The 27,601-nt window shown below is 48.0% G+C and overlaps 2 protein-coding genes across 8 annotated transcripts; both read right to left on the bottom strand.

The window, feature by feature from the left end:
* Positions 1-124: 124 nt before the first annotated feature.
* TBRG4 (transforming growth factor beta regulator 4) lies at positions 125-13,018 on the bottom strand. Of its 7 annotated transcripts, none has more exons than XM_007524387.3 (12): positions 12,921-13,018; positions 11,839-11,894; positions 9,202-9,666; positions 4,836-5,159; positions 4,221-4,392; positions 3,888-4,045; positions 3,314-3,424; positions 2,922-3,066; positions 2,481-2,726; positions 2,180-2,291; positions 1,980-2,094; positions 125-362 (listed from the first exon to the last, which is right to left on the bottom strand). In XM_007524387.3, exons 3-12 carry the CDS (start codon positions 9,613-9,615, stop codon positions 261-263), a joined length of 1,899 nt encoding a protein of 632 aa, XP_007524449.1. In that variant the 5' UTR covers positions 9,616-9,666; positions 11,839-11,894; positions 12,921-13,018; the 3' UTR covers positions 125-260. The 7 variants fall into 7 exon arrangements, with proteins under 7 accessions (XP_007524449.1, XP_060027570.1, XP_060027571.1 ...); XM_060171587.1 differs by having other exon boundaries at positions 11,777-11,894; positions 12,921-13,002; XM_060171588.1 differs by having other exon boundaries at positions 12,896-12,959.
* Positions 13,019-25,168: 12,150 nt separating this feature from the next.
* Positions 25,169-27,601, bottom strand: LOC107522593 (whey acidic protein-like). Its single transcript, XM_016188770.2, has 4 exons — positions 27,501-27,601; positions 26,447-26,599; positions 25,556-25,714; positions 25,169-25,185 (listed from the first exon to the last, which is right to left on the bottom strand). The coding sequence occupies exons 1-4, from the start codon at positions 27,580-27,582 to the stop codon at positions 25,169-25,171; spliced, it is 411 nt and encodes a 136-aa protein (XP_016044256.2). The 5' UTR covers positions 27,583-27,601.

Here is a 27,601-nt window from a genome sequence, read left to right as displayed (position 1 = left end):
CAAGGCTGGGGCAGTTCCCAGGAGGATATGGGGGTCAGTGGCCACACATGAGCTGTGTCCCATGGCTCAGGGACTGTGCCAGGCTGACACATGGGAAGGACGCTATAAGGAGGGGAGCCAGGACAACCAAATGAGAGATTTATTCCCCCTGAGAGGGCCACCTGCTACTGGAGCTACATCCCCATCTGGCCAAGGTTCAGCACTAAGGCCTGGAGCAAACCACTGCTTGTGGGGCCTCTGGCACACACACTGCAGGCAGGTCACTTGGCCAGCTCTTGTGCCATGGTTTTGCGCATCTTGTCCTTGAGGTAGGCACCTTTCTGCCACTCAGACTTGAGTTCCACCCATTCGTAGAACGGGACCTGGGAGGTAATGGAGACAGGTCAGGGGGGTGGACTGCTTGTTTACCCACTATAAATACCACACATCTGCCTCCTCCCAGCCCTGAGGGAAGAGGCCTCTGCACTGGCTGGACTGTAGGTAGGGAGACTGGCTCTATTGGTACGAGATGGGCCTGAGGCACTGGGCCAGGGTTCACAGCCACTTGGGGCTGGAGAGATGCGGGGAGAGAGATATCCAGAGCGTCACTCTGGCATATGTGGCAAGCCTGAGCTCTCTATTGCTGTGGCTTTTGAAATTTAGAGTTGTCAAAAGAAAAACACAGGTTTGAGCCTGGCCCTCAGTGTACATAGCCTTCAGTGCTATGGTGTCCTTCTCAGTCCCTGCCCCCCTATATTTATTTTGGACAGAGCAGAGAAAAACAGAGGGAAGGGGGAGATAGGGAAAACTTGTGAAGCTTTTACCCTGCAGCTGGGGAAGGGAGAGCTTGAACCCAGGTCCTTTTGCATGGCGATATGTGTGCTGAACTAGGTATGCCACTGCCTGACATGTTTCTTTCTAGCTGAAAAAACAGTAAAGACTAGGTGGCAACAGTAATGAGTGACAAGAAAAAGGAAAGAACCACACAGAATTCAAACCGGTGCAGCCCCTTTGGAAGACTGTATGGACAGTTCTTAAGAATAAATGGAATTACGTTATGACTCAGAAATAATACTCTTAAGCATTTATCCAAACAACACTGAGACACTAATTCAAAGGGACATATGCACCCCTATGTTCACAGCTGCATTATTCACAATAGCCAAAGAGTGGAAGCAGCCTAAATGCTCATCAACAGATGACTGGCTAAAGAAGTTATGGGATATATATTCCATGGAATACTACTCTGCAATCAAAAAGATGATACTGTGTCCTTTGGGACAAAATAGAACTGGAGGTGATGATGCTTAGCAAAATAAGTAAAGAGATCAAAGACAATTACTACTAGATGGTTTCACTCATGTGGAATCCAGAAATCAAATACACATCAAAATAAAAAACAAATTCAGAAGCAAGCAAATTGTTTCTAAGATTTGTGAGAACTATGGTGGTTATCTTGGGGAGGTGGGAGGGTGCAAACATAAAACTTTGGTGGTGGGTGTGGTACTATACACTGTAACCTTACAGTCTTGTAAAAACAAAAAAATGAACACCACCCAAAGACAGTGTGATGGAACCTTTCTGTTTGTTTTATATGTTTTTTAGGTATATATTTCTTTAAATTTTTATTTACTTATTTATTCCCTTTTGTTGTCCTTGTTGTGTTTTATATGTTTTGTTTTATCAGACCATGGTTTAGCTCTGGCTTATGGTGGTGCAAGGGATTGGATTGAACCTAGAACCTTGGAGCATCAGGCATGAGAGTCTGTTTGCAGAACCACTGTGCTGTCTTCCCAGCCCTGTGTGAAGGCACTCTTAAGCAGTCTAGAGAGCCTCTCTGCAGCTCTGGGCCTGAATGGGATGGGCTGTGGCCTCTGGAGGGGCGCAGAGACATAGCAGAGGCCCCGGCAAAGTGGGAGTGGGGAGCCAGGCCCCTGCAGAGCATATGAGGGTCACATAAGAGGCCTGGCCCCTGCCTTGAGTGTCTGGCAGGTACTCACGTCCACCACCAGGAAGCCAGCGGCCAGCAAGTGGCGCCGGGCTAGCACGAAGCGTCCCAGCAGGTTTTTGCTGCGGCTGTTGAAGTTGGGGAACTCCCAGCGAAGGAAGGCCAGCCTGTAGGGGAAAATGGGCTGTGGGCAGACGGTTCACCGGCCTTGGGTGGGAGGGACATCCAGGGAGGCCAGCTTTGTGCTCCTACCTCTTAGCCCCAGGGGGCAGTGGCTGGCTCCCAGATGGCTGGGTGAGGTGAGGGGCCATAAAGTCTCTCAAGGGCAGGAAATGACCGTCTGCGTCCAGCAGCACCTCGGCATCTGTGGGGTGGGGGTGAGGGGGTAGAAATATACTAGGGTAAATCCCCAGAGACCAAGTGGGCAGAAAGGCCCTGGGGATGGGGACAGAGACCTAGAGTGTGAAGAGCTACAGCCACACTGCTGCCCATGGGAGAGCCTGGTATCCAGCCACCGAGGGAGGAAGGAGGGCGGGTGGGTGAGGGTACTCACCCAGGACCCAGCCGTACTGCGTGGCCACCGTGAAGTCACCATTTCGGGTGTTACCCATGAGCTCCTTCAGTGTGTCCTGCAGCTCCCTCTCCAAGGGGGTAACCTTCCTGTCAGACGCCACAGTGCTGGAAGCCAAGGCTACGGTTGGCAAAAGGGGGCCCGTGTACTCGGGGTGCTCCAGCCAGGCAGTGGCGTTGATGTGGAGCAGCTTCTGGAATGTACTCTGATCCTGTGGCGACTTGTTGTCTAGGGGAGAAGAGGGTGGGGGGAACAGGACGCAGGGACACTGGAGACTGTGCAGAGGTGTGCTCCCTCACCCTTGGGTCAGGAAGCAGCAGAGGGTCTGCGGGAGAGCCGCTGTGGGAGGGCGGAGAAGAAGCACATGTTGGGGTAAGCCTGCCCCAGCTGCAGCAGGGGGGAAGGCCAGTCTGTACCCCTCACCTAGAAACTGGCCATGAAGCTCCGGGCAGAGCACGGCTTGCAGCTCAGCCTCACGCACCTGCTGTAGGATGCACAGGGACCATACCACATCTACCTGCAGGGCTGGGCTCAGGTCTGCCAGCCCCACCTCCAGCTCCTTGTGTACCTGGTAGGGGTGGGAGGGGGAAGCAACCCTGATCAGTGGCTGCACGTGTCCCCAGCTGAAGTTGGGGAGCAACTCCCAAGGCACTGAGGCCTGAGCCCAGCAGGGCACTGAGGGAGCCAGCAGAGACAATCTCTAGGGGCTCAAACCTTGCCCTCCCTCTCCCACCCAAGTCCTGAGCTGGTGCCCAGAAAGTAGGACAACAGTCCACAGGGTAGAGGACAGGGACTGGGGACATGGTGGCCATTACCAGGCTGAAGAACTGGTCCTCTTGTTCGGGATGGAAGTTGAGACGGGCAAAAGACAGGAGTATGTTGCACAGGTGTGGCAGGGTTAGGCTCGGGGCTCTGTTGAGCATGTGCTGGGTGGCAGATGAGAAGAGTCCAGTGTTTGGGCAGGCATCCCACCAGGACCAGGTACTGTACCCAGATGCCATCTGCCTGACAGTGGTCACTCACAGAGGAGTTGGACCATAGGACCCTGCCCTCAGTGGTCCAGGAGATGGTGCAGTGGGTAAGGCATTGGACTCTCAAGCCTGAAGTCCTCAGTTCAACTCCTGGCAGCACGTGTACCAGAGTATTGTTTCATTCTTTCTCTCTCCTCTCATCTTTCTAATAAATAAAATAATATCTTAAAAACAAACAAACAAAACTCTCTGGGAAGCAGTAGCTCAGCTCTGCACAGCAACCACAGCTCATTTTTGGGAGGGCAACTTCAGCTTCTACCCTCGAAGGCCAGAGGAGCACGCAGGCTCCTCGCTCCAATAATGAGGTCACCGGGATCTGGCTTCCTGAACTAGGGGTTTGGTGCCCACCTGAGCTCACCTGGGCAAAGGCCTCGAACAGGGGTAGGTTGAGCCACTTAAGGAGGGAGAATGACTTGGCACAGCGGACGACCTCGCTGGGCATCATGTTGGGTACGTGGGGCAGTAGGTCAGCAGCCAGGCGCTGGAACACCTGGGTCTGGTGGAAGTTGAGTTTGCCTTCGAGAAAGAGCAGAGCCCGGGGCTTACGGGGGGGGGGGGGGGGGGCAGCAGGCTGGCCCCCAGTGACCCCCCACTCCCTGTCTCAAATGTTTCCTGGAGGTGCACGACTCAGTGTGGCTGTGATAGCCTTCTGGGCCAGAAAGCCTCCCCTGTCCCTGTTCCCAGGACTTACCGTAGGCAAAGGCCAGGTCCAGAAGTACACTTTTGGTTAAGCTGAAGGGTTTCTGGACCAGGTGGTAAGAGATGGCCCGCAGCAGGGGCACCGAGCGTCGGTTCTGAGTCGCCAGGGTTACCAGCACCTTCCGCAGCTCTTCAGGGCCAAACTGCTCCACCAGCTCCAGGCACTGTCAACCACAGCCAGCAGAGGTCAGCTTGGCAGCCCAGGGGCCAGTGGTCTCATGTATTGTGGCCCCTGTGAGACAGCAACCAGGCCTGAGCTCCCTCGACCTGAGTGCTGTCTGTGCAGGTCCTGCCTGCATCCAGCCCAGGCCCAGGAACAGCAGATGTGGGCCAAGTGGGGTGGGGTTGGGGGTAAGGTGTGTACGGCGTCTCTAGGAAGTAATAGCCAGAAACTGGCCTAGCTGCCTCTCAGTGATGGGAACAGGGCTATTCTGCAGGATAAAGGAGAGAAGCCCAGGCTCTGCTTGATGCCTGAGGAATCAGGATCACTCATCACCATAGCAGCAGAGTGGTGCTGAATGCTAAGCCTGGACTCCAGCTCCCCTGCACCCCTTCTCCAGAGGCCCCCTTGCTCCAGGCATGGGGAGCCTGCTCTCAGCCTCGCTACCTTGTCCTCCAGGCGGTTCATCAGCGGCTTGGAGAGGTGGCCCGTCTTTGTTAGGATGGTGACCAGTGTGCGGGTGTCCTCAATCTCAGCCCAACGTCGCTCCAGTTGCAGCAGCAGATCAGCCAGCAGCTCCCGGGGACTCTCCTCCTGTGTGTGCAAGACGCAGGACTCGGCCAGGAAGGCCAGGTGCTTGTACTTGAGCCTGCGCGTGCGCCAGCGGACTTCTTGCTCTACCGACTGCAACTCCTTGGAGTCCACGGGTAGCCCCAGTGTGTACAGGCTCTGGAGCAGCTTCACCAGGTTTACATTCCAGATAGTGGTGATCTGGGTGGGGGAGAGACACAGCCTGAGATTACACTTGGGACCCCGGGGGTGCCACAGTAGAGAGGGGGCTGTGGGTCTGAGCTGGGTGCTGCCTCCTGAGAATTGGCTCCTTGTCTTTCTTTCCTTCTTTTTGATTTTTAAATTTTTATTAGTGATTTAAAAAATTACAAAACAGGGGTCGGGTGGTGGCGCACCTGGTTAAGCACATGTAGTACAATGCACAAGGAACCGAGTTTGAGGCCCCGGTCCCCACCTGCAGGGGGAAAGCTTTATGAGTGGTGAAGCAGAGCTGCAGGTGCCTCTGTCTCTCTATCACCCTCCTCCCTCTTGATTTCTGGCAGTCTCTATCCAATAAATAAAGATAATAATTTCTTTTTTTAAATTACAAAACAACAGGGGTGCAATTTGACACGGTTCCCACCACCAGAGTTGTGTGTTCCCATTCCCTCCATTGGAAACTGTGATGGTCTCCCCAGGTCACAGATATGGTTCGACTATTATTTTTTTTTTTATTTTTTTTTTTTTATCCCCGCTCCCCTCGACTATTATTTTTATATCTATTTCCCCATTTATTATTTTTTAAAAAAATATTTATTCCCTTTTGTTGATCTTGTTGTTTTATGTTGTAGTTATTAGTGTTGTCTTCGTTGTTAGACAATGAGAAATGGAGAGAGGAGGGGAAAACAGAGAGGGGGAGAGGAAAGATAGACACCTACAGACCTGCTTCACCACCTGTGAAGCGACTCCCCTGCAGGTGGGGAGCCAGGAGCTTGAACCAGGATCCTTAGGCCGGTCCTTGCCTTGTGCCACCTGCGTTTAACCTGCTGTGCTATCACCTGACTCTTAGCTGTGTTTTATTTCTTATTCTAAGGTAAGGTCCTGCCTTCTTTCCCTAAGTAAGACCTACATCTGATACTACTTCTGAATGTCTTTCCTTTTCTTCCTCCTCTTTCTGGGTCCTGACAGAATTGGGTTTCAGAGCCCTCTAGTCATTTTCCCTTAACATTTCTCCCTCTCTGGGAGTATTCTTTTTTTTTTTTTTTTTTTTTAGTGAAAGATTTATTTTATGAAAGGAGAGTTAAGCCAGAAGAGCACTCTATTCAGGCACACATGATGCCAGTGATCAAACCTGGGGTCTCGAGCACGTTAAGCTCTGTACACTACCAGCTGAGCCACCCTCCCCCCATTATTTGGTCATGTCTGACTATGCCTGTGTTGTGAGCCTGCTTCTCCAGCCTCCAGTACAGTTGGCTCCACTTAGCTATCACTTTTGTAAGAAACTTTCCCCAGCATAGATCTGACTAGCATGGCTGATCTAGTGACCAGTGGCGATCTGGCCACACTCTGTGGTGGCACTGGGCATACACAGACCCCAGCTGTGAGGAACACTGTTGAGTACACACCAAAGTGATAGTGAGGCCTGTGAAAGACACCACAGTGCTGAAGCTGCCTTCAACGTGGGGGCTAGGCTTGAACCTGGGTCACCCACAACCCAAGTGAGCTATTTTGCTGGCCCCGCAATCACAATGTTTAATGATTAAAAACATGCTTTGGGGAGCTGGGTGGTGGAACACCTGTTTGAATGCACACATTACCATGTGCAAGGACCCACATTCAAGCTCCCAGTCCCCACTTGCAGGGGGAAGCTTCATGACTGCTGAAACAGGGCTGAAGGTGTCCCTCTTCTCTCCCTCTCTATCTACCTGTCCTCTTTCGATTTCTCTGTCTCTATCCAATAAATAAATAAATAAATAAAATTGAAAAGATATGCTTTTCTTCCCCTCAGGAGAAGAGTTCTGTTGACTCTGAGCTGAGAAGTTCCATCCCCTGAAGTCCCTTTTCTTTTCTCTAGCACAATGCCACACTGACTCTGGGGTCGTGGAGCTTTATAGGAATATATTAAAAGCAGAAGGTACAGCCTGCCAACCATGTCTGAGTACCAAGCCTCCCCAAAGTGAAGCCAGCCTGTCACCCCTGGCATGCGAAGATGCACAAACAACTCGGGGTTGAGCCTGGCCTCCCCTCATACTCCCAGGCCCAATGCCCTGTGATGCTGCTCAACACCTCACTCCACACCCCAACCCCCAAAGTGCCAGTACGAGTAGCAGAACCAGACAGGCTGAAGTCCATGTTATGCTTTTATACTGCTACACTCCACACCCAGTTTCTGAAGTGGGGTGACCCCACTGCCCCCTGTAGAGGCTACTTCTAGGTCAGGTCATCATCTCAGAGCCCTCTGGCTCAGACCACCCCCATCCCCACCTTGTCTGCTTGGGCTCTGGGTCTTTCTGTCAGTTGGAAGACTTTATGAAAGAAAGCCTGGTAACTATTCCATTGCAAACACTTTCCTCCCAGTTACCGGCTCATCATTGCGTTACCATTAGGCTCGTTTCATAAAATTTGCTTCAGGGGCTGGTTAGACAGCTCATCTGGGAAGGCACCCACTTTGTAGGTCCCACCATACTAGAAGGAGCTTTGGTGGTGTGTTTTCTTCTCCTGGTCCTTCTCTGCAAAAGTCAGCCCAAAGCAGTAAGGTCCCAGCAACAACGTAACAATTGGCTGCAGTTTGTACAGAGACTGTTTGATTAATAGCAAATACAGCTCTCACCTCAGCACAAAAGACCTACTGAAAGTGATTTTTATGAAAGAAGAAAAATCTGTCCAGTGATACACATGTCACATAACCAAAACACAAAGTGCCACAAAACAATACTTCCAGGGACCGGGTGGTAGAGCAGTGGGGTAAGCGCACATGGCGTGAAGCACAAGAATCCCAGTTTGAGCCTCCGGCTCCCCAACTGCAGGGGGGTTGCCTCACAAGCGGCGAAGCAGGTCTGCAGGTGTCTTTCTCTCCCCCTCTATCTTCCCCATCTCTCTCCATCCTACCCAACAACAATAGCAATGACAAAAATAACAACAACAAAAGCAAAAAATGGGAAAAAATGGGCTCCAAGAACATTCATAGTATAGGCACCAAGCCCCAGTGATAACCCTGGAGGCAAAAAAAAAAAAAAATAAAACAAACAAACAACAACAAAACCCACAATATGTCCCTTACTGTGCATAAATTCTGGTGGTTTTTCTTTTCTCTCCCTCTCTTCCATTTAAAACTGCAGCACTGCTTCATCATTCATGAAATTCCCCAACTGCAGCTGGGGCCCTGGCATCAGAACCAGTACCATCCCACATAGCAATATGTGCATTCAGTCAGGTGCGCCTGGATCCTAGTATTTTCTATTACTCCAACTCGTTAAAAACCAGATGGGTAACCAGGGAAGTGATGCAGTGGTTGGATAAAGGACTTGCATGCATGGAGCCTCAAGTGGCACCCAAGGTACTGCACAGATAATGTGATGCTGTGTCCCTCCTGAGTTAACGAAATACAAACAAAAGTCATCAGATGGTCATACCCATTAAGCTGCTTTCATATCCACAGTTGAGTCACACTTACAGCCTAACTAACCCTTGCCTTACAGTTAATCTCCTCCTCCTCCCTGACAAGTGGACATAACATCATCTTGCTCTTCTAGGGCAGACCAGAGCATGAAGGCCAGTGCGGCAGAGCAGCATCTCACTACACCTGTGGAAGATCCCACGGGGAGGGGGTGCACTTCACATGGACCAGCCTGAGTACTGCCACCCAGTCCCCTCACCCCTTATACATGTTCTCTCTTTGGGTTGTCCCTTTAAAGATCTGTCTAGATAATGCCTCACTCAGCTTGTGCTGCCAGAAGCCTTTCACTCACCCTCCAGATTTGGGGGGAGCTAGGGAGACTACAGTTAGGACTGTGTGTCTAACGGGACACACTGCCTTTCAGGCCTCCAGTTACCTTATCCTATCTGCTCTCAAAAGATGAGCATGAAAGTCACCTGTGGCAAGGAGTGACAGAGAAGGCGAATGGAAGTACTATGAAAACTAGAGAGAGAAAAACACAAGACGTTGAGGGATTCCAAAGCACAGGGCTGGATTCCTGTCTTCACCTGGAAACGGATAGTTTCTCTGGACTCTAATGCCGTTGCTGGTTTCCACTGCAGGACCCACCTGACTGCTGGCTAGGTGCAGAAGCTGCTGGAAACGGGCATCCTGGAAGAGCAGGGCTTTGTCTTCAGGCTTCTTAGACAGGAGGCGTGCGATCTGGATGATCATGAGGGCTGAGTGGTTCTGGTGCAGGCAGTGACCCCCACCCAGCAGCTCCAGGACCTCCTCTGGCTGGGTGGCATTCTCAATGAGCTGGTCCACCTCCTGGCGCTCGGGGTAGGGCGTAAACACTCGTTCCTTCTCCACAAGCTGTGACAAGGGACCTGGGGACTGGGAATTAGGTGAGGTAGCTGAGAGAGTCAGAGTTTTACGGGCTACCCCAGCAAGTCTCAGTTGGCCGGCTGGAGACAAGGCAGGGGAGAGACGAACAGCTTCTCTCAGGAGGCATGTGCATCGCTTCACCAGGTGAGCTGCCATGCTGATCTGGGTGGAAGGGAGAAGTGACTCCTAACAAGTGATTCTGAAGCCCTGAAGAGAAAAGAGGAGGGTGGTGTGAGGGGCAGGTCCTGACTCAACAAACATGAATGAAAATGAGATGAATCATCATTTTGAGCTTTATCAACTAGTCCAAACATCTTTTGTGACTGACCGCCCAAATAGTATTTTCTGATGCAAAAATCTAATTTTTTAAAAAAATGTTTTATTTCTTTGTTTTTTTCCCATCTTGTTACCCTTCTTGTTGTCGTTATTGTTGCCACTGATGTAGTTGTTGTTGGACAGGACAGTGAGAAATGGAGAGAGGAAGGGGAAAACAGAGAGAAGGAGAGAAAGACAGACACCTGCAGACCTGCTTCACTGCTTGTGAAGCAACTCCTCTGCAGGTGGGGAGCCGGGGGCTCGAACTGGGATCCTCATGCTGGTCATTGTGCTTTGTGCCAGGTGTGCATAACCCACCGCACTACCACCCGACCCCCTCTTTTTTTTTCTATTTTTTTGATAGGACAGAGAAAGCAACTGAAAGGGGAGACACCTACATACCTGCTTCACTGCTTGTGAAGCTTCCCTTCTGCAGGTGGGGAGGGGAAGAGGAAAAAAACTTTTTTTTTTTCTTCTAGGGTTATTGCTGGGGCTTGGTGCCAGCACTATGAATCCACTGCTTCTGGAGGCCATTTTTTCCATTTTATTGAATAGGACTGAGAGAAATTGAGAGGGAAGGGGAAGATAAAAGATAGATATTGGGAGATCTGTTTCACTGTTTATAAAGTGACCCCCTGCAGGTGGGGAGCTGGGGGCTTGAACTAGCATACTTGTGCAGGTCTTTGCTCTTCATATTATGTGCATTTAACTCAGTGTGCTACCCACCCCTCCCCCCCCAAAAAAAACCCTTGCTCAATTCCAGCACTCCATGAGCAACAAAGACAATTTTGTGTGCTTTAGTCTCTCTAAAAAAAAAAGGGGGGGTCAGGCGGTAGCACAGTGGGTTAAGCACACGTGGAACAAAGCTCAAGGACTGGTGGAAGGATCTCGGTTCGTGCCTCCGGCTCCCCACCTGCAGGGGAGTCACTTCACAAGTGGTGAAGCAGGTCTGCAGGTGTCTATCTTTCTCTCCCCATCTCTGTCTTCCCCTCCTCTCTCCATTTCTCTCTGTCCTATCCAACAACTACATCAATAACTACAAAAAAAAAAAAAAAGGTGGGGGTAGATAACATAATGGTTATGCAAAGAGACTCTCCAGTCTGAAGCCCCAAAGTTCCAGGTTCAACCCCACACATCACCATAAGTAAAATAAGAATTAAATAAAACTTCACATGTCAAATTAAAGGTCCCCAAAATTAATTTTTTTAAAAAAATAAATCAACCAAGGAACGAAGTAAAAACAAAGTCACAGCTTAGCAGGCAGAGTACACATCTCACCACAGGTGAGGCTCTGAGTTCAATCAGTACCACAAAGGCATCTCCATGGATGGTGAAGTGGTGCTTAGGTCTAAGTATATAAAAAAACTGAATCCAGGAGGTGGCTCAGCTGTAAAGCACATGCCTGGCGTAGGTGGGTCCCTGAGTTTTGAAAAAAGTAACCAGGATTAAGAATGACAGATGGGTTTACAGAGACTATGGTCAGGATATCTGAGATCACACTGCTTATGGGAAATCTACACATATCATTTATGTCCTACAGACCCTGGAGATTTTAAATACAGACATGAGAATGAGCACCCCCAAGCCAACACAAATCACATGAAAAATTTACAAGAGGGGCTGAAAGGAGGCACACTAGATAGAGCATATAGTGATGTCAGTGTACAAGGACCTGGGTTCAAGTGCCCAGGTCCTCACTTATAGGGGGTGAGGGGGGAAGCTTCACAAGCAGTGAAACATTGCTGCAGGTCTCTCTCATCTTCCCCTTCCCTCTCAAATTTATCCATCTCTATTAATTTTTTTTTTTTTTGCCTCCAGGGTTATTGCTGGGGCTCAGTAACTGCACCAGGAATCCACTGCTCCTGGAGACCATTTTTTTCCCCGCCTTTGTTGCCCTTGTTATTGTAGCCTTGTTGTGGTTATTTTTGTTGTTGTTGATGCCGTTCACTGTTGGATAGGACAGAGAGAAATGGAGAGAGGAGGGGGAGAGAAAGACAGACACCTGCAGACCTGCTTCACCGCCTGTGCAGGTGAGGAGCTAGGGACTCGAACCAGGATCCTTACCCCAGTCCTTGTGCTTTGTGCCACGTGCGCTTATCCCTCTGCGCTACCACCGACCCCTGAAAAAAATTTTTAAAGTTTTTATTTATAAAACGGAAACACTGACAAAACCATAAGATAAGAGGAGTACGACTCCACACAATTCCCACCACCAGAGCTCTCTATCCCATCCCCTCCCTTGATAGCTTTCCTATTCTTTAACCCTCTGGGAGCATGGACCCAGGGTCATTATGGGGTGCAGAGGTGGAAAGTCTGGCTCCAAAAAAAAATTTTTTTTTTTTACAAGAAAAAACTTATGACCAAAAATGAACAAATCATAAGTCACTTCACAAATGGTCCAAACCATCTTCCCTGTTCCACAGAACCAAGGCCTGGTTGCTTTTTCATCACCCCCTAGGCCCAACAGAATGTTACCTTCTCAGAAAATTTGCCACATACCCCAATAAACGACGCTTTTAAAAAATTGCTCACCTGGGCGACTATAGGACGCAGGCAAAGCGCACAACAGGCGCGTATTAAAACGTTAACTGGAGTCTCCCTCCTGCCAAAGCGGAGAGTTTGGTCTGAGAGTGACCGGAAGTTGGAATGTGGCCAGCACATTTCATTTTTTTTTAAACATGAGCAGGTTATTCCTGCTGTCAAGATCTAAGTCTAACGAGGCTCGGAGAGCAGGGGCACTGGCTTAGGAATCACTCAAACCAGTCGTCGAGCCGGCACTGGGAAGCGGGGACGTCTCCGCTTGGAGACAGCTCTCTAAACGGGGGGAGAAGCTGAGGTGCCCAAAGTCCACATGGCTTTTGACAGATACCAACTCGGAAGCTCGGGCCTAAGAGGCAGGCAAAGAACCGCCCGCGCGGAAGCATCAAGGTGGCCTGGTGGCGGGTGCGCAGCTCCCGCCGGTCCCTGGCTGACCCTCGGCTGCCTCCCCGGTCCGGTCTGACTCCGGCCTCCTGGCCCGCCGGGGCTGACCTAAGGCTCCCACCGCCCGCCTGCTCTTTCCTCCCTGCCACACTCTCGGGCCCTCAAGATTCCCGCTTAGTACCCCCTTGCCTACACCTACAAGACCAAGTGCTGCTGTTGCTGACCTCCATGTGTCCCAACACCGTCCTGAGCCACAACGCGCCGCCGCGCGCGCCCCGCTCGTTACGTCACTCTGAGCGCCGCCGGAAGCGAGGCTAGGAGTTTACCGTCGGATAGGAAATTTATTTCTGCTGTTTCGTTCCGGTTAGGCGCCATCTTTTCTGAGGGCACACGGCCGGAAGCTTCACCCGCTATTTCTTTCCAATAGGATGCCATCTTTGTTGAAGGCGCAGCCTACGCTATAGAAATGGGATTAAAGGGATCGGTGAGTAAGGATAAAAATGGGAAGGAAAAAGAGGAAAGATGATGAAAACGAAGGCTTGATTGACTGGGCGCCCGCCAACTAGTAGTCAGTTCCTTATTCGGAGAATACAGGAGACCCTTTATTTTCCCCTGGCGCTGCCCCCTAATGTTGCCAGCCTCATATTCTCTAGAGAATCTCCAGTGTAGACAGCTCTGGGTTTAGACTTTGGGGCATAATCGGCCAGTAGGCTGTGCCACTCCTTAGGGTGTAGATTGGAGAGCCTGCAAAAATATCTAAAATGCAGGCTTAATTTTCCTAGATCTTCCAATTATAAGAAGAAAACGAAATCTGAAAAATATGTGTGCAACCTATCGGAGGCTCATTTATGGCTTTGATTAATTTTCCTTCCTCTTTGACTATTTTTTTAGTACTATTTTTTTTTAAATTGGGGACTTAATGTTTTACATTCAACAGTAAGTACAATAGTTTGTACATGCATAACATTCCCCAGATTCCCATATAACAATACAACCCCCACTAGGTCCTCTGAATCCTTCTTGGATCTGTATTCTCCCCGCCCACACCCACCCCAGAGTCTTTTACTTTGGTGAGATATGCCAATTCCATTTCAGGTTCTACTTCTGTTTTCTTTACTGATCTTGTTTTTCAACTTCTGCCTGAGAGTGAGATCACCCCATATTCATCCTTCTGTTTCTGACTTATTTCACTCAACATGATTTTTTCAAGGTCCATCCAAGATCAGCGGAAAACGGTGAAGTCACCATTTTTAACAGCTGAGTAGTATTCCATTGGGTATATATACACGACAACTTGCTCAGCCACTCATCTGTTGTTGGGTTGCTTCCAGGTTTTGGCTATTACAAATTGTGCTGCCAAGAACATATGTGTACACAGATCTTTTTGGATGGATATGTTGGGTTCCTTAGGATATATCCCCAGGAGAGGAATTGCAGGATGAAAGGGTAGGTCCATTTCTAGCCTTCTGAGAGTTCTCCAGACTGTTCTCCACAGAGGCTGGACCAATTGGCATTCCCACCAGCAGTGTAGGAGGGTTCCTTTGACCCCACAGCCTCTCCAGCATTTGCTGCTGTTACCTTTTCTGATGTATGACATTCTCACAGGAGTGAAGTGGTATCTCGTTGTTGTCTTTATTTGCATTTCTCTGACAATCAGAGATTTGGAGCATTTTTTCTTTTTTCTTTTTTTTTATTTTATTTTTTATTTTTTATTTAAGAAAGGATTAATTAACAAAACCATAGGGTAGGAGGGGTACAACTCCACACAATTCCCACCGCCCAGTCTCCATATCCCACCCCCTCCCCCGATAGCTTTCCCATTCTCTATCCCTCTGGGAACATGGACCCAGGGTCATTGTGGGTTGCAGAAGGTAGAAGGTCTGGCTTCTGTAATTGCTTCCCCGCTGAACATGGGCGTTGACTGGTCGGTCCATACTCCCAGTCTGCCTCTCTCTTTCCCTAGTAGGGTGGGTCTCTGGGGAAGCTGAGCTCCAGGACATATTGGTGGGGTCTTCAATCCAGGGAAGTCTGGCCGGCATCCTGATGACACCTGGAACCTGGTGACTGAAAAGAGAGTTAACATACAAAGCCAAACAAATTGTTGAGCAATCATGGACCCAAAGCTTGGAAAAGTGGAGAGGAAGTATTAGGGAGGTACTCTCACTGCAAACTCTAGTGTACTTCTGCTTTCTTACTTTGGTGCCATACTCCAAACTTAGTCAATTTCTGCTTTGCGTTTCTACTTCTTTTTTTTTTTGTTTTTTTTACATGCATAACATTCCCCAGATTCCCATTTAACAATACATACCCACTATTTCATTCATCATTTTTCATGGACCTGTATTCTCCCCACCCACCCACGCACCCACCCCAGAGTCTTTTACTTTGGTGTAATACTCCAATTCCATTTCAGGTTCGACTTGTGTTTTCTTTTCTAATCTTGATCTCACTCTCAGGCCGAAGTTGGAGCATTTTTTCATGTGTTTCTCAGCCTTTTGCATCTCTTCTGAGGTGAATATTCTGTCCATGTCCTCCCACCATTTTTGGATGGGGTTATTTGTTGTTCTGATGTTGAGTTTGGCAAGCTCTTTGTATGTGTTGGTTATTAAACTCTTGTCTGATGTAGGGAATGTAAAGATCTTCTCCCATTCTGTGAGGGGTTTCTTGGTTTGGGTAGTGGTTTCTTTTGCTGTGCAGAAGCTTTTTAATTTGATGTAGTCCCATAGGCTTATGCTTGCCTTGGTCTTCTTTGTAATTGGATTCGTTTCATTGAAGATGTCTTTGAAGTTTATGCAGAAAAGAGTTCTGCCAATATTTTCTTCTAAGTATCTGATAGTTTGTGGTCTAACATCCAAATCCTTGATCCACTTGGAATATACTTTTGTATTTGGTGAAATACAGTGGTTCAGTTTCATTCTTCTGCATGTTTCAACCCATTGTTTCCAACACCATTTGTTGAAGAGACTCTGCTTTCCCCATTTAATAGTTGAGCCCCGGGAGTCGGGCTGTAGCGCAGCAGGTTAAGCGCAGGTGGCGCAAAGTGCAAGGACCGGCATAAGGATCCCGGTTCGAACCCCGGCTCCCCACCTGCAGGAGAGTCGCTTCACAGGCGGTGAAGCAGGTCTGCAGGTGTCTGTCTTTCTCTCCTCCTCTCTGTCTTCCCCTCCTCTCTCCATTTCTCTCTGTCCTATCCAACAACGACAACAACAATAATAACTACAACAATAAAACAACAAGGGCAACAAAAGGGAATAAATAAATAAATAAATAAAATATTTAAAAAAAAAATAGTTGAGCCCCTTTGTCAAAGATTACAAGATGTCCATACGTGTGGGGGCTCACTTCTGGGCTCTCAATTCTATCCCACTGGTCAGTGTGTCTATTCATGTTCCAGTACCAAGCAATTTTGATGACAATGGCCCTAGAATACAATTTGAGATCTGGGAGTGTGATGCCTCCAGTTCTGTTCTTTTTTCTCAAGATTGTTTTGGCAATTCTAGGTCTTTTCTGGTTCCAGATAAACATTTGTAGCATTTGTTCTATTCTCCTAAAAAATGTGGTTGGGATCTTGATGGGGATAGCATTAAATTTGTAGATGGCTCTGGGTAGTATATTCATTTTGATGATGTTAATTCTTCCAACCCATGAACATGGAATATCTTTCCACTTCTTTGTGTCTTTTTCAATTTCCTTGAGTAATGACTCATAATTTTCAGTCTACAAGTCTTTCACTTCTTTGGTTAGGTTTACTCCTAGATATTTTATTGTTTTTGTTGCTATAGTAAAAGGAATTGATTTCTGGATTTCAACTTCTTCTATCTTAGTGTTTGCATAGAGGAATGCCACTGACTTTTGCATGTTAATTTTATAGCCTGACACCTTACTGTATTGCCTGATGATTTCCAAAAACTTCTTGCTGGATTCCTTAGGTTTTTCTGTGTATACTATCATGTCATCTGCAAATAGGGAGAATTTGACTTCTTCTCTTCCAATCTGTATCCCTTTAATTCCTTGCTCCTGCCTGATTGCTATGGCAAGAACTTCCAACACTATGTTGAATAGTAATGGTGATAGTGGGCAGCCCTGTCTAGTACCTGATCTGAGGGGAAATGCTTCCAGTTTTTCACCACTGAGTATGATGTTGGCTGTAGGTTTGCTATATATAGACTCCACTATCTTCAGGAATTTTCCATCTATTCCGATTTTGTGTAGTGTTTTGATCATAAAGGGATGTTGTATTTTGTCAAAGTCTTTCTCTGCATCTATTGCTATGACCATGTGGGTTTTGGTCTTGCTTTTGTTGATGTGGTGGATCACATGGATTGATTTACGTATATTAAACCAACCTTGCATGTTTGGGATAAACCCCACTTGGTCATGATGAACAATATTTTTAATATAATGCTGTATCCGGTTGGCTAGTATTTTGTTCAGTATTTTCGCATCTATGTTCATCAGAGATATTGGTCTGTAATTTTCTTTTTTGGTTGTGTCCCTGTCTGCTTTTGGTATCAGAGTGATGTTGGCTTCACAGAAGCTGGCAGGGAGTATTCCAGTGTCTTCAATCTTCTGGAAGACTTTTAAAAGTAGAGGTATTAGTTCTTCTTTGAAGGTTTTGTAGAATTCATTTGTAAAACCGTCTGGTCCAGGACTTTTATTTTTGGGCAGGTTTTTGATAACTGTTTCAATTTCATTAGCTGTGATGGGCCTGTTCATGTTATCTACTTCCTCTTTACTTAGTTTTGGAAGTTGGTAGGTATCTAGGAAATCATCCATTTCTTCCAGGTTCTCTAGCTTGGTGGCATATAGTTGTTCATAGAAGCCTCACATGATATGTTGAATTTCTGCGGTGTCTGTTGTGATATCTCCTCTTTCATTCACTATCCGATTTATTTGGGTCTTCTCCCTTTTTTGTTTTGTGAGTCTGGCTAAAGGTTTGTCGACTTTGTTCACTCTTTTGAAGAATCAACATTTACTTTCAGTGATGTTTTGTATGGTTTTCTTATTCTCAGTGTTATTTATTTCTGCCCTAACTTTAGTGATTTCTGTCCTTCTGGTTGCTTTAGGGTTCCTTTGTTGTTCTTCTTCTAGGTCTTTAAGATGTGCAATCAGGCTGTTTATTTGTGCCTTTTCTTGTTTCCGAATGTGTGCTTGTATAGCTATGAACTTCCCTCTCAGTACTGCCTTAGCTGTGTCCCAAATATTTTGATAGCTTGTGTCTTCATTTTCATTGAATTATCAAAACATTTTGATTTCTTCCTTTATTTCCTCTTTGACCCAGAGTTTGTAAAGAAGTGCACTGTTGAGCTTCCACACTTTGGGACTATTACTAATCTTTTGTTGATTGTTAAGTGCTAGTTTAATTCCACTGTGGTCTGAGAAGATGCTTGGGATGATTTCAGTGCTCTTGATTTGGCTGATGCTGTCTTTGTGGCCTAACATATGGTCTATCCTTGAGAATGACCCATGTCGATTTGAGTAAAATGTGTATTCCAGTTTCTGGGATGGATGACTCTGAAAATGTCCAATAGTTCTAGTTTATCTAGCTCTTCATTTAGCTCCCTCATGTCTTTATTGATTTTCTTCCTGGATGATCTGTCAAGTTGAGAGAGTGGGGTGTTGAAGCCCCCCACTATGATTGTGTTGCTGTTAATATATTGCTGTAGCTCTTTCAGTAAAATTTTGATGTATTTAGATGGCTTTTCATTGATGCATAGATGTTAATAATTGTTTAGTCCTCTTTTTTAATTTTTTTTATTTTCTTGTTTTTTATTTATTTTTTTTATTTAAGAAAGGATTAACAAAACCATAGGGTAGGAGGGGTACAATTCCACACAATTCCCACCACCCAATCTCCATATCCCACCCCCTCCCCAGTAGCTTTCCCATTCTCTATCCCTCTGGGAGCATGGACCCAGGGTCATTGAGGGTTGCAGAAGGTAGAAGGTCTGGCTTCTGTAATTGCTTCCTCGCTGAACATGGGCGTTGACTGGTTGTTCCATACTCCCAGTCTGCCTCTCTCTTTCCCTAGTAGGGTGGGTCTCTGGGGAAGCTGAGCTCCAGGATGTTTAGTCCTCTTGATTGACTGATCCTCTGAGCATTAAGTCGTGTCCATTCCTATCTTTTTTAATCTTATCTATTTTAAAGTCTATCATGTCAGATATGAGAATAGCTGTTCCTGCCCTTTTTTGTGGGCCATTGGCTTGTATGACAGTTTTCCATCCTTTCACTTTAAGTCTGTGCTTATCTTGTTGAGTTAGGTGGGTTTCCTGTAGACAGCATATTGTTGGGTTGTATTTTCTAATCCATCTTCCTACTGTGTGTCTTTTAATAGGTGAATTCAGGCCATTGACATTTATTGATATCAAAGATTGAAGATATTTTAACGCCATTCTTGTAGAGTTTTAGAGTGTTCTGATATATGTCCTATTTATGGTGGCCTGATTGTTTATAGGAGACCTTTCAGAACTTCTTTCAGGGCAGGCTTGGTGATAGTTGCTTCCTTCAACTGTTGCTTGTCTGAGAAGGTTTTGATGACTCCATCTAGTCTGAATGACAGTCTAGCAGGATATAGTATTCTTGGCTGAAAGCCTTTCTCATTGAGCACTCTATAGATATCTTGCCATTCTCTTCTGGCCTGTAGTGTTTGTGTGGAGAAGTCAGCTGCTAATCTTATGGGTTTTCCTTTGTAGGCGACTCTTTGTTTTTCTCTTGCAGCCTTCAGGATCCTTTCTTTATCCTTATTCCTTTCCATTCTAAATATGATGTGTCTTGGTGTCTTTAAGTCTGGGTTAATTCTGTTTGGGACCCTCTGGGCTTCTTGAATCTTTATGTCTTTGATGTTGTCTAGACTAGAGAAGTTTTCAGCTATTATGGCCTGAAGAATGCTTTCTTCCTCTCCCTCTCTTTCTTCCTCCAGTAAGCCAGTAATGTGTATATTGTTTCTTTTGAAGTCACCACATAAGTCTCTGTTGTTGTTTTCAGCATCTCTTAATCTCTTTTTGAGATCTCTTACTTCTTTTTTAGTTGTCTCTAATTCGTCCTCGATCTTGCTAATTCTGTTTTCAGCCTCATTGATTCTATTCTCTGCCCTCTACTGTTTTCTGGAGTTCACCTATTTTGTTTCCCTGTTCTGATACTGTTTTAGCTTGTTCAGCTCTTTGTGTTCTTAGGTCAGCTATTTCAGCTTTCAGCTCTCTAATAACCTTGAGATAGTTTTTTCTTCCAGGGTCTCATTTGTTGTTCCTGTATTTCTGATGACAATTCTTTTAAACTCTTTACTCACTCCTGTGATTATTTCCTTAGCTAATGTTTGGATGTTGAACTCGTTATTTTGTGCTTCACCCTTTGGGGGGCTTTTAGCTGGACTGTTGTCCTGGTTAGTTTCTCCAATATTTCTTCTTGTTGGTTTACCCATTTTATATATTATGTCATGAGTTCCCTCTCTTAGTACTTTTCAAATTACTGATCAGTATTTCCTGGATTGACTTGTGTCTAAGTAAGGTAATTAAAGGGTTCACAGTGGTGGAAGTTAACAGTTGTTTCAATAGTATTTTAATCCCTGAGTTGGAGCTCAGTGATTTAAAAGCCTCTTTTTTTTTTTTTTCTTCTCTGTAGGCTATGGTAGCCTGAGGGCTTTCTATACTATAAGTAGGCTTCTTAGCTTAATCACTGACTCCTGACCAAGAGATAAGGCAGGGTGTGGCAGAGATAGTCCAGTGGTTATGCAAAGAGACTTTCACAGCCCCACAGCTATGCCACTGAGGTATAGGTCTTCTCCTGAGTTTCCTGGTTAGATCTCTGTCCCCCGGTGTCCCTCCCTGCTGCTGCTCCAGATTCTGAGGGCAGCAGCAGTGGAGACTCAGAGTTGCACTTGGTGAGTCTCTGGGGAGTCCTCTTCTCCCTTCAGCTGTCCCCTTGTTGGTGGAACAGACTGGAGGTGGTGTCTCAACTGATAAACCGCCGGACTGTTACCAGCCACTTAGTCTCTCCCTTCTGGAATTTAAAGACGGGTGCTGTCTTTGTTGATCTCACAGCAGCCTATGACACGGTCTGGCACCGTGGTCTCCTAGTCAAGATCTCAAGATGCCTGCCTTCATGGGTGGCCAACACTATATCGTTTCTTCTCCAAAACAGAAGTTTCTGGGTACATCTGGGTGACAAGTCTAGCAGATGGAGACTTGTCTCAAGTGGCCTACCCCAGGGCTCTGTTCTGGCTCCTACGCTATTTAATATTTACATCAATGACCTCCCAGAAACTTCTTCAAGGAAGTTCATCTATGCTGATGACATCTGCTGTGCAACTCAGGCATCAAAGTTCGACATCCTTGAGGAAACACTCACGAAAGACATGTCTCTGATATCTGATTACTGTAAAAAAATGGCGACTAATCCCTAGCACTGAAAAAACGGTATCATCTGTTTTCCATCTACACCATGCCTCGGCCTCATGTGAGCTTAATGTGCAGCTTGGCGATACGAGAATCCGGCATGAAGCCCAGCCAGTCTATCTTGGCGTTACTCTCGATCGCACTCTGTCATTTCACAAACATCTCATAAAAACTGCAGCAAAGGTGGGCGCGAGGAATAACATCATTGCGAGACTGGCCAGCTCCTCATGGGGTGCGAGCGCTTCCACACTACGATCATCATCTCTGGCATTATGCTATTCCACTGCAGAATACTGTGCCCCAGTATGGTTCCGTAGCCCCCATGTCCACTTGGTCGATTCCAAATTATATTCCTCCATGAGGATAACCATCCGTTCCACCCCGGTTCCATGGCTGCCAGTTCTTAGCAACATCGCCCCGCCAGATATTCGTCGGGATGTGGCATCATCTAAGTTCATTTCCCACATCTACGCTCGACTGGACCTGCCAGTATATGCGGATATCTTCGCCCACCCTGTTCAACGCTTGACGTCTTGTCACCCAATCTGGTCCCCTACGCCTACACTGAACTTCTCTGTTCCAGTCTCTTGGAAACAGACCTGACAGTCAGCTGAGGTAAAGAACAAACACCTCATCACAGACCCCTGCAAGCGTCAACCCGGCTTTGACCTAGCACGTTATGATTGGGCCCTCCTCAATCGCTATCGAACAGGCCATGGCCAGTGCGCCGCTATGTTCCATCGCTGGGGAGCCAGAGACGACCCGAACTGCCCCTGCGGCTACAGACAGACTATGACCCACATAGTCAACGACTGCCACCTCTCCAGATTCAAAGGAGGTCTCGAAACTTTACATCAGGCTCAACCTGATGCTGTTGACTGGCTACGGAAGAAGGGCAAACGCTAGAAGAAGAAGAAGTCTCTCCCTAGGCTCCTCTCTGTCACCAGCAATGTGTGTTGCACTCACCAGTGATTTGGTGGTTTCCTGTAGTCGTTTTAGTCCTGTCTTGTTGTGGTCCCAGGTGGTGTCCTTTGGTATTCCTAGTTGATCCGGGAAAGGAGAGGAGAGGAGAGAGACAGATCTGCTGCTGCTCGTAGCCCCACCTCCGGAAGTTCCCTCTTTGACTATTTTTATTATTAAAATGTTTCATTTATTGGATAGAGAGAGAAATCGAGAAAAGGGAGAGAGAGGTAGAGTGGGAGAAAGACACCTGCAGCCCTGCTTCACTACTTGTGAAGCTTTCCCCTTGCAGGTGGGGACCGGGGGCTTGAACCTGGGTCCTTGTGCATTGTAGCATGTGTGCTCAATCAGGTGTGCCACCATCGCCCCCCCCCATGACTCTATTATTTCAATTACGACAAGCTCCTTTTTGATCGCCCTCCTTTTAAAAACACCTTAGCATTAAAGTACATGCCTGGTATAGGTGGGTTCCCAGGTTCCATTCCTGGTACCATAAATATATATATACCAGCATTAATAATGACAGGTTTACAGAGATAATAGGTTGGATATTTGAGATCATACTGTTCCTGGAAAGTCCTAGTTATATCATTTATATCATTTATAGTCTTTGCAGCCCCAGGGCCATGGGCCCACCTGCTCTCCATGGCCCATGAATGAGTCAAGCACTGGGAGACAGAGGGGTTGTCACCAAAGGCCTGTGTCCCATTTCTCTGCACACAAACGCAGGCTGGCTGGGCACACAGAGGCAGGACTTGTGCCTGCTCAGCTCAAGGAGGGGCTGCAGGAGGGGCATCTGTTCTGTTCACACTGCCTGGGTATGTTGGGGGTGGACTTTGGGCATCTATGCTAGCAGGTGAAACCCATCTGCTTTCTTTATTTGCTAATTTTCAGGGATATTTCTCCCCACCACCTGCAGTGCCTTCGCAGTCCCTAGGCTGGTCTCCTAGGGCATCTTAGTGAGAGGTGTCACCCTCCACATTGGCCTGTTTCCAAGGCACTTTTTACTGAGTGTCACAGAGATCAGGATGAGGACAAGTGGCAGAGGGCACATACCTCAGAGGCTTCTGGGAACAGACACTGGCCCTGTGCTGCAGTGGACAGGTTACTGGTACTGGGACCTGGGTGTGAGGCACCAGCCACCTTGCAGACCCAGCCATCTGTAGCCAGGTGCTTCTGAGAGCAGCCCAGTCCTACCCCGGTGCCATGACTCCTGGCCTGCATCTCTGGTGGGCATAGCCAGTCCCCAGCTCTGCTGTAGGTGGGCCTTGGGTACCTTGCCAGGGCATGATCCTACCTAGCTTCAGTGTCTGACACTTCACCAGGCCCAGTGCCTCTAACCCTTACTTAGGATCTGCTAGAAAACTTCTGGAGTCTGCATTCACTTTGACAAACTTCCCTGGACATTTACAACACCAGAGATCTGGGGACTCTGTACCATGGCTCCTGGCTCAGGACTTGCTGCTGGAGGGTTGGTGAGCAAAGTACAGAGCACTGCTAAGTACAGACTTATTATGGTGGTTTTGAGGATTGAACCTGAGACCTTTGGTGCTTCAGGCATGAGAGTCTTTTTGCATAACCATTATGCTATCTCTCCAACTCCCACTCTACCTTTTTAACTGCAGGTCTATTGGCAGGAGAATTTGCCCTTGGGTGATGCTGCCCCCACCGGGGAGGCAAACACACTTTGGGGACCCCCCACATTTGGCTACCCTTCCAGGCACCTGAGGTGGCACATTGGCCTGTGCTGAGGGTCTGAAGTGCTCAATGACTTAACTATGCAAAGTCTGTGACAGAATGAGGCCACATAAACTGTGGGTGATGGAAACTGAGCCACATGCTGTGGCACAAGACTTTGTCCTCGTTCTGGGCACAGGGCTCTATGAGCTCTGTCCAGGCCAGAGACATGACTATGACCTCTAGTTCTGTTTTATTTTATTTTGTTTTGTTGTTGTTACTGGGGCTTCACCATTCTAGGCTGACTTTTTCTGACAGAAAGGGGGGTGGGGTGGGAGGGGAGCAGATGGTGGTGCATGCAGTTGAGTGCACATGTTACCATGTTCAAGGACCTGGTTTCAGACCCCGATTCCCTTCCGTGGGAGGAAGCTTCATGAGTGATAAAGCAGGGCTGCAGGTGTATATCTCTCTTTCTATCCCCTACACCTCTCTCAGTTTCTCTTTGTCCTATAAAATAAATAAATAAATAAACATTTAAAAACAGAAAATGAGAGACAGAGATGATGGTGGGAATTTTTTTTTTTCAGTGCAGTGGGAACCTGACTTGAACCTGGGTCCAACATAGGGAAAAGAAGACACATTATTGAGATGAGCTATATTGTTGGCTCTCCTACTCCTTGAGCCTGCCTTCCTAACCAAGCACTTGTCACAAGATGAAATCTCCTGTTTTTTCCCTTTCTTTCTTTTTTTCTCCTCCAGGATTATTGCTGGGCCTCTGTGCTGGCACTATGAATCCACTGCTCCTAGTGGCCACCCCCCCCCCCCCCATTTTATTAGACTAGACAGAGAGAAATTGAGAGTGGAGGGGGAGATAGAGAGGGAGAGAGAAAGACCTCTGCAGACCTCCTTCACTTGTGAAGCATCCCCTTGCAAATGGGGAGCTGGAGTTCAAACCTAGATCCTTACACAAGTCCTTATGCTAACTACTATGTACGCTTAACCAGTTGCTCCACTGCCTGTTTGCCCTCCTATTTTTTCAAATATTTAAAAAATTATTTTGGATAGTGACAGAGAGTATTTGAGAGGGGAGGGGAAGTAAAGAGGTAGAAGGAGAGGGAGAAAGAGACGCACCAGCAGCTCTGCTTCACCACTGATGAATCTTCCCCCCTGCAGGTAGGGAGCTAGGGTTTGAACCCTAGTCTTGCATACTGTAATGTGTGTGTGCAACCAGGTGTGCCACCACCTGGCCCCAGAACCCATTTTCATAGTTTGCCCAGGACATCTGGGTTTGTCCTTCCCTGCACAGTCCCAGGACATACAGATGGACAGACAGATGTAAAATGATTTTTTTTTCTTTATTAGTAGCAGGTAGGAGGCATCTTCTGCTCTTGAAATTGGAGACTTGAGGGCCTCTCCAGACAGCTGGGGTTCCCTGGGAAGACCATTCACTGAAGGGGCTCCTCTGAAGGGAACATGGAGGGGTCAGAGTTGGTGAGCCCTCACACCCATCTTTCCGGCACTCAGCATCACCCATGACCAGACTCCCTTTTCACAGACCTGGGAGCCCAGCTGCTTTCAAAGGGGAAGTGACTCCCACACAGGCCTTGTGCCTGGCCCAGTAAATCTCGACCCTCAGTCACCTGACACCCGATGAACCCCAGAAGCCACCACCAGGTGCCCAGAGAGGCCCCACAGAGCCATCCCGAGGCCCCTCCCTCCTCTTGCATTTCGCTACCCCTTAGGCTATGAGGGGGTGGCCATAGTCAGGGCAGGCCGAGGAGAACACTCCCATCTTCAAGGTGCTTCCTGGGGGAGAGGGGCCTTGGCCATACCTGCTGTGGGATCCAGACACCTCATGGCACAGTGGCTGAAGCAGCACTTCTTGTGGTTCTTACAGTGCTCATCCCGGGTGCACTCAGTGCTCTCCAGGCAGGGCTGGGTGGGTTGGGCAGCCTGCACTGCTGGGCAGTGGCCGGCCTTGGGTGCTGGAACTAGGGGAGACCCAGCTCAGTTTCACCTACTGGCCTAGCCTGGCCACCCTGCTGCAAGGTCTCCTGGCAGGGCGACCCTCTCCCCCACAGTGAACAGGTGGGGGAGGGGCAGGTTCACCTGGGTGCTGGGGGGTCTCCCTGAGAGCAGCAGGCTGTGCTGACTTAGGGTGCAGCCTTTAAGCTTGAAAAAATGTTTAATTCCTTTTTTATTTGATAAGACAGAGAGAAATTGGGAGGGGAGGGGGAGATAGAGAAGGAGAAAGACAGACACCTACAGACCTGCTTCACTGCTTGTGAAGATTTTCCCCCTGCAAGTGGGGAGTGAGGACTTGAACTTGGGTCCTTGCACATGTTAAGGTGTGCTTAATCAGGTGCACCACTGCATGACATCTTTTCTTTCTAATACTAGACTACTATGGTTATTGTTAGGGCTCCAGTCTACTGCTCCTCGAGGCCATTTTCCCATTTTTTTCTTTCTATTTTTATTTGATAGGGCAGAGAAATTGAGAGGGGAGGAGACAGATAGATAGATAGATAGACACCTGCCTGTAGACCTGCTTGTGAAGCTTCCTCCCGACAGGTGGGGGGGAGCTTGAATCTGGGTCCTTGAGCATGGTAAGGTGTGCCCTCAACTGGGTGTGTCACTGCTGGGCTCTTTGGGGTACACCTTGAGGCAGACTGGCTCCTCCCCCCCCAGGGTGTGGTGTGGGGGCACAGGGAGGACCCCGTTACCTATCAGAGGGGCGACACAGGTCAGGCCGCAGGCACGGGCACAGCACTTGGCTCCTTGTGTACAGTTCTCATCACTCTGGCAAGGCTTGGCACAGGGCTTCTCCTCAGAAGAGCTGAGCTCGCTGCTGAAGGCCGGGCACACAGCCACCTGCCCTGCACACGGGAGAGGTGGGCAGGTATGAGGGTGGATGTGGAGGCTGGGTCAGAACCACCCCCTCCCCCCTTACCACTCCACCTGAGCGACATCAGGGAAAGAGCAAGAAGAGGCAAGCCTGGGAGTTGCTGGGAGTTTGACACCCATACCTCAGTATGTTGTTTGTAAAGAACCACCAGAAATAGGACTTGGCTGTCAAAATATGGGGCAGCTATGAAAACTGGGAGCACTGTCTAGGAGAGGGTATCATGGATGGAGGCTTAGATCTTCAGGCATGAGGTCTTGAGTTGGACCCTTGGTATCAAATATATATATATTCTTTTTCTCACTCTAATAATTATATATTTTATTATACTTTTTAATCAAAGCACTTACCCATCAGCTCTGGCTTATGGTGGTTCAGGGGATTGAACCTAGGACTTCGGAGCCTCAGGTAAATAAATACATCTTTAAAGAAAATCTGGGTGGGGCGGGGGTAGATAGCATAGTGGTATGTAAATAAACTCTCATGCTTGAGGCTCCAATGTCCCAGCTCAGTCCCCAGCACCACCAGAACTGAGTAGTGCTCTGGAGAGACAGACAGAGAGAGAGAGAGGGAGAGGGAGAAGAGAGGGGGGGGGAATCAGGGTGCAGTGTCATAGGCTTGGGTGTGCTCCCCAACCCTAAGGTACACAAGCCTGGTTACTTCTGCCCTGGCTGTGGATGATAGCAGGGCAGGACCAGCTTGGTTCTGCAGCTGAGCCTCCTATCTGTGGGAATCTCTGAGCTCTGCCCACCTCTACCCCCTGTCCCTACAGGGGGACCTTTTATTCAGACTTCCAGTGCGGCTAATATTTTGGGTGCATCCAGTGGAGGGAGGCATGAAGGACCTTCCTGGGCTCCACGGGCAGCCCAGCATACCTGGCAGATTGCTGGCAGGGGCCAGAGCAAAGGTGGCCTTCAGGGCGAGCAGGGTGAGAGCAAGGCTGGTGAGACAGCGCATGGTGGCGGTGGCAGCTGGT

This window comes from Erinaceus europaeus, chromosome 14 (genome assembly GCF_950295315.1).
Source record: "Erinaceus europaeus chromosome 14, mEriEur2.1, whole genome shotgun sequence".
Lineage (NCBI taxonomy): Eukaryota > Metazoa > Chordata > Mammalia > Eulipotyphla > Erinaceidae > Erinaceus > Erinaceus europaeus.
This window is presented reverse-complemented; position numbering and strand designations above follow the sequence as displayed.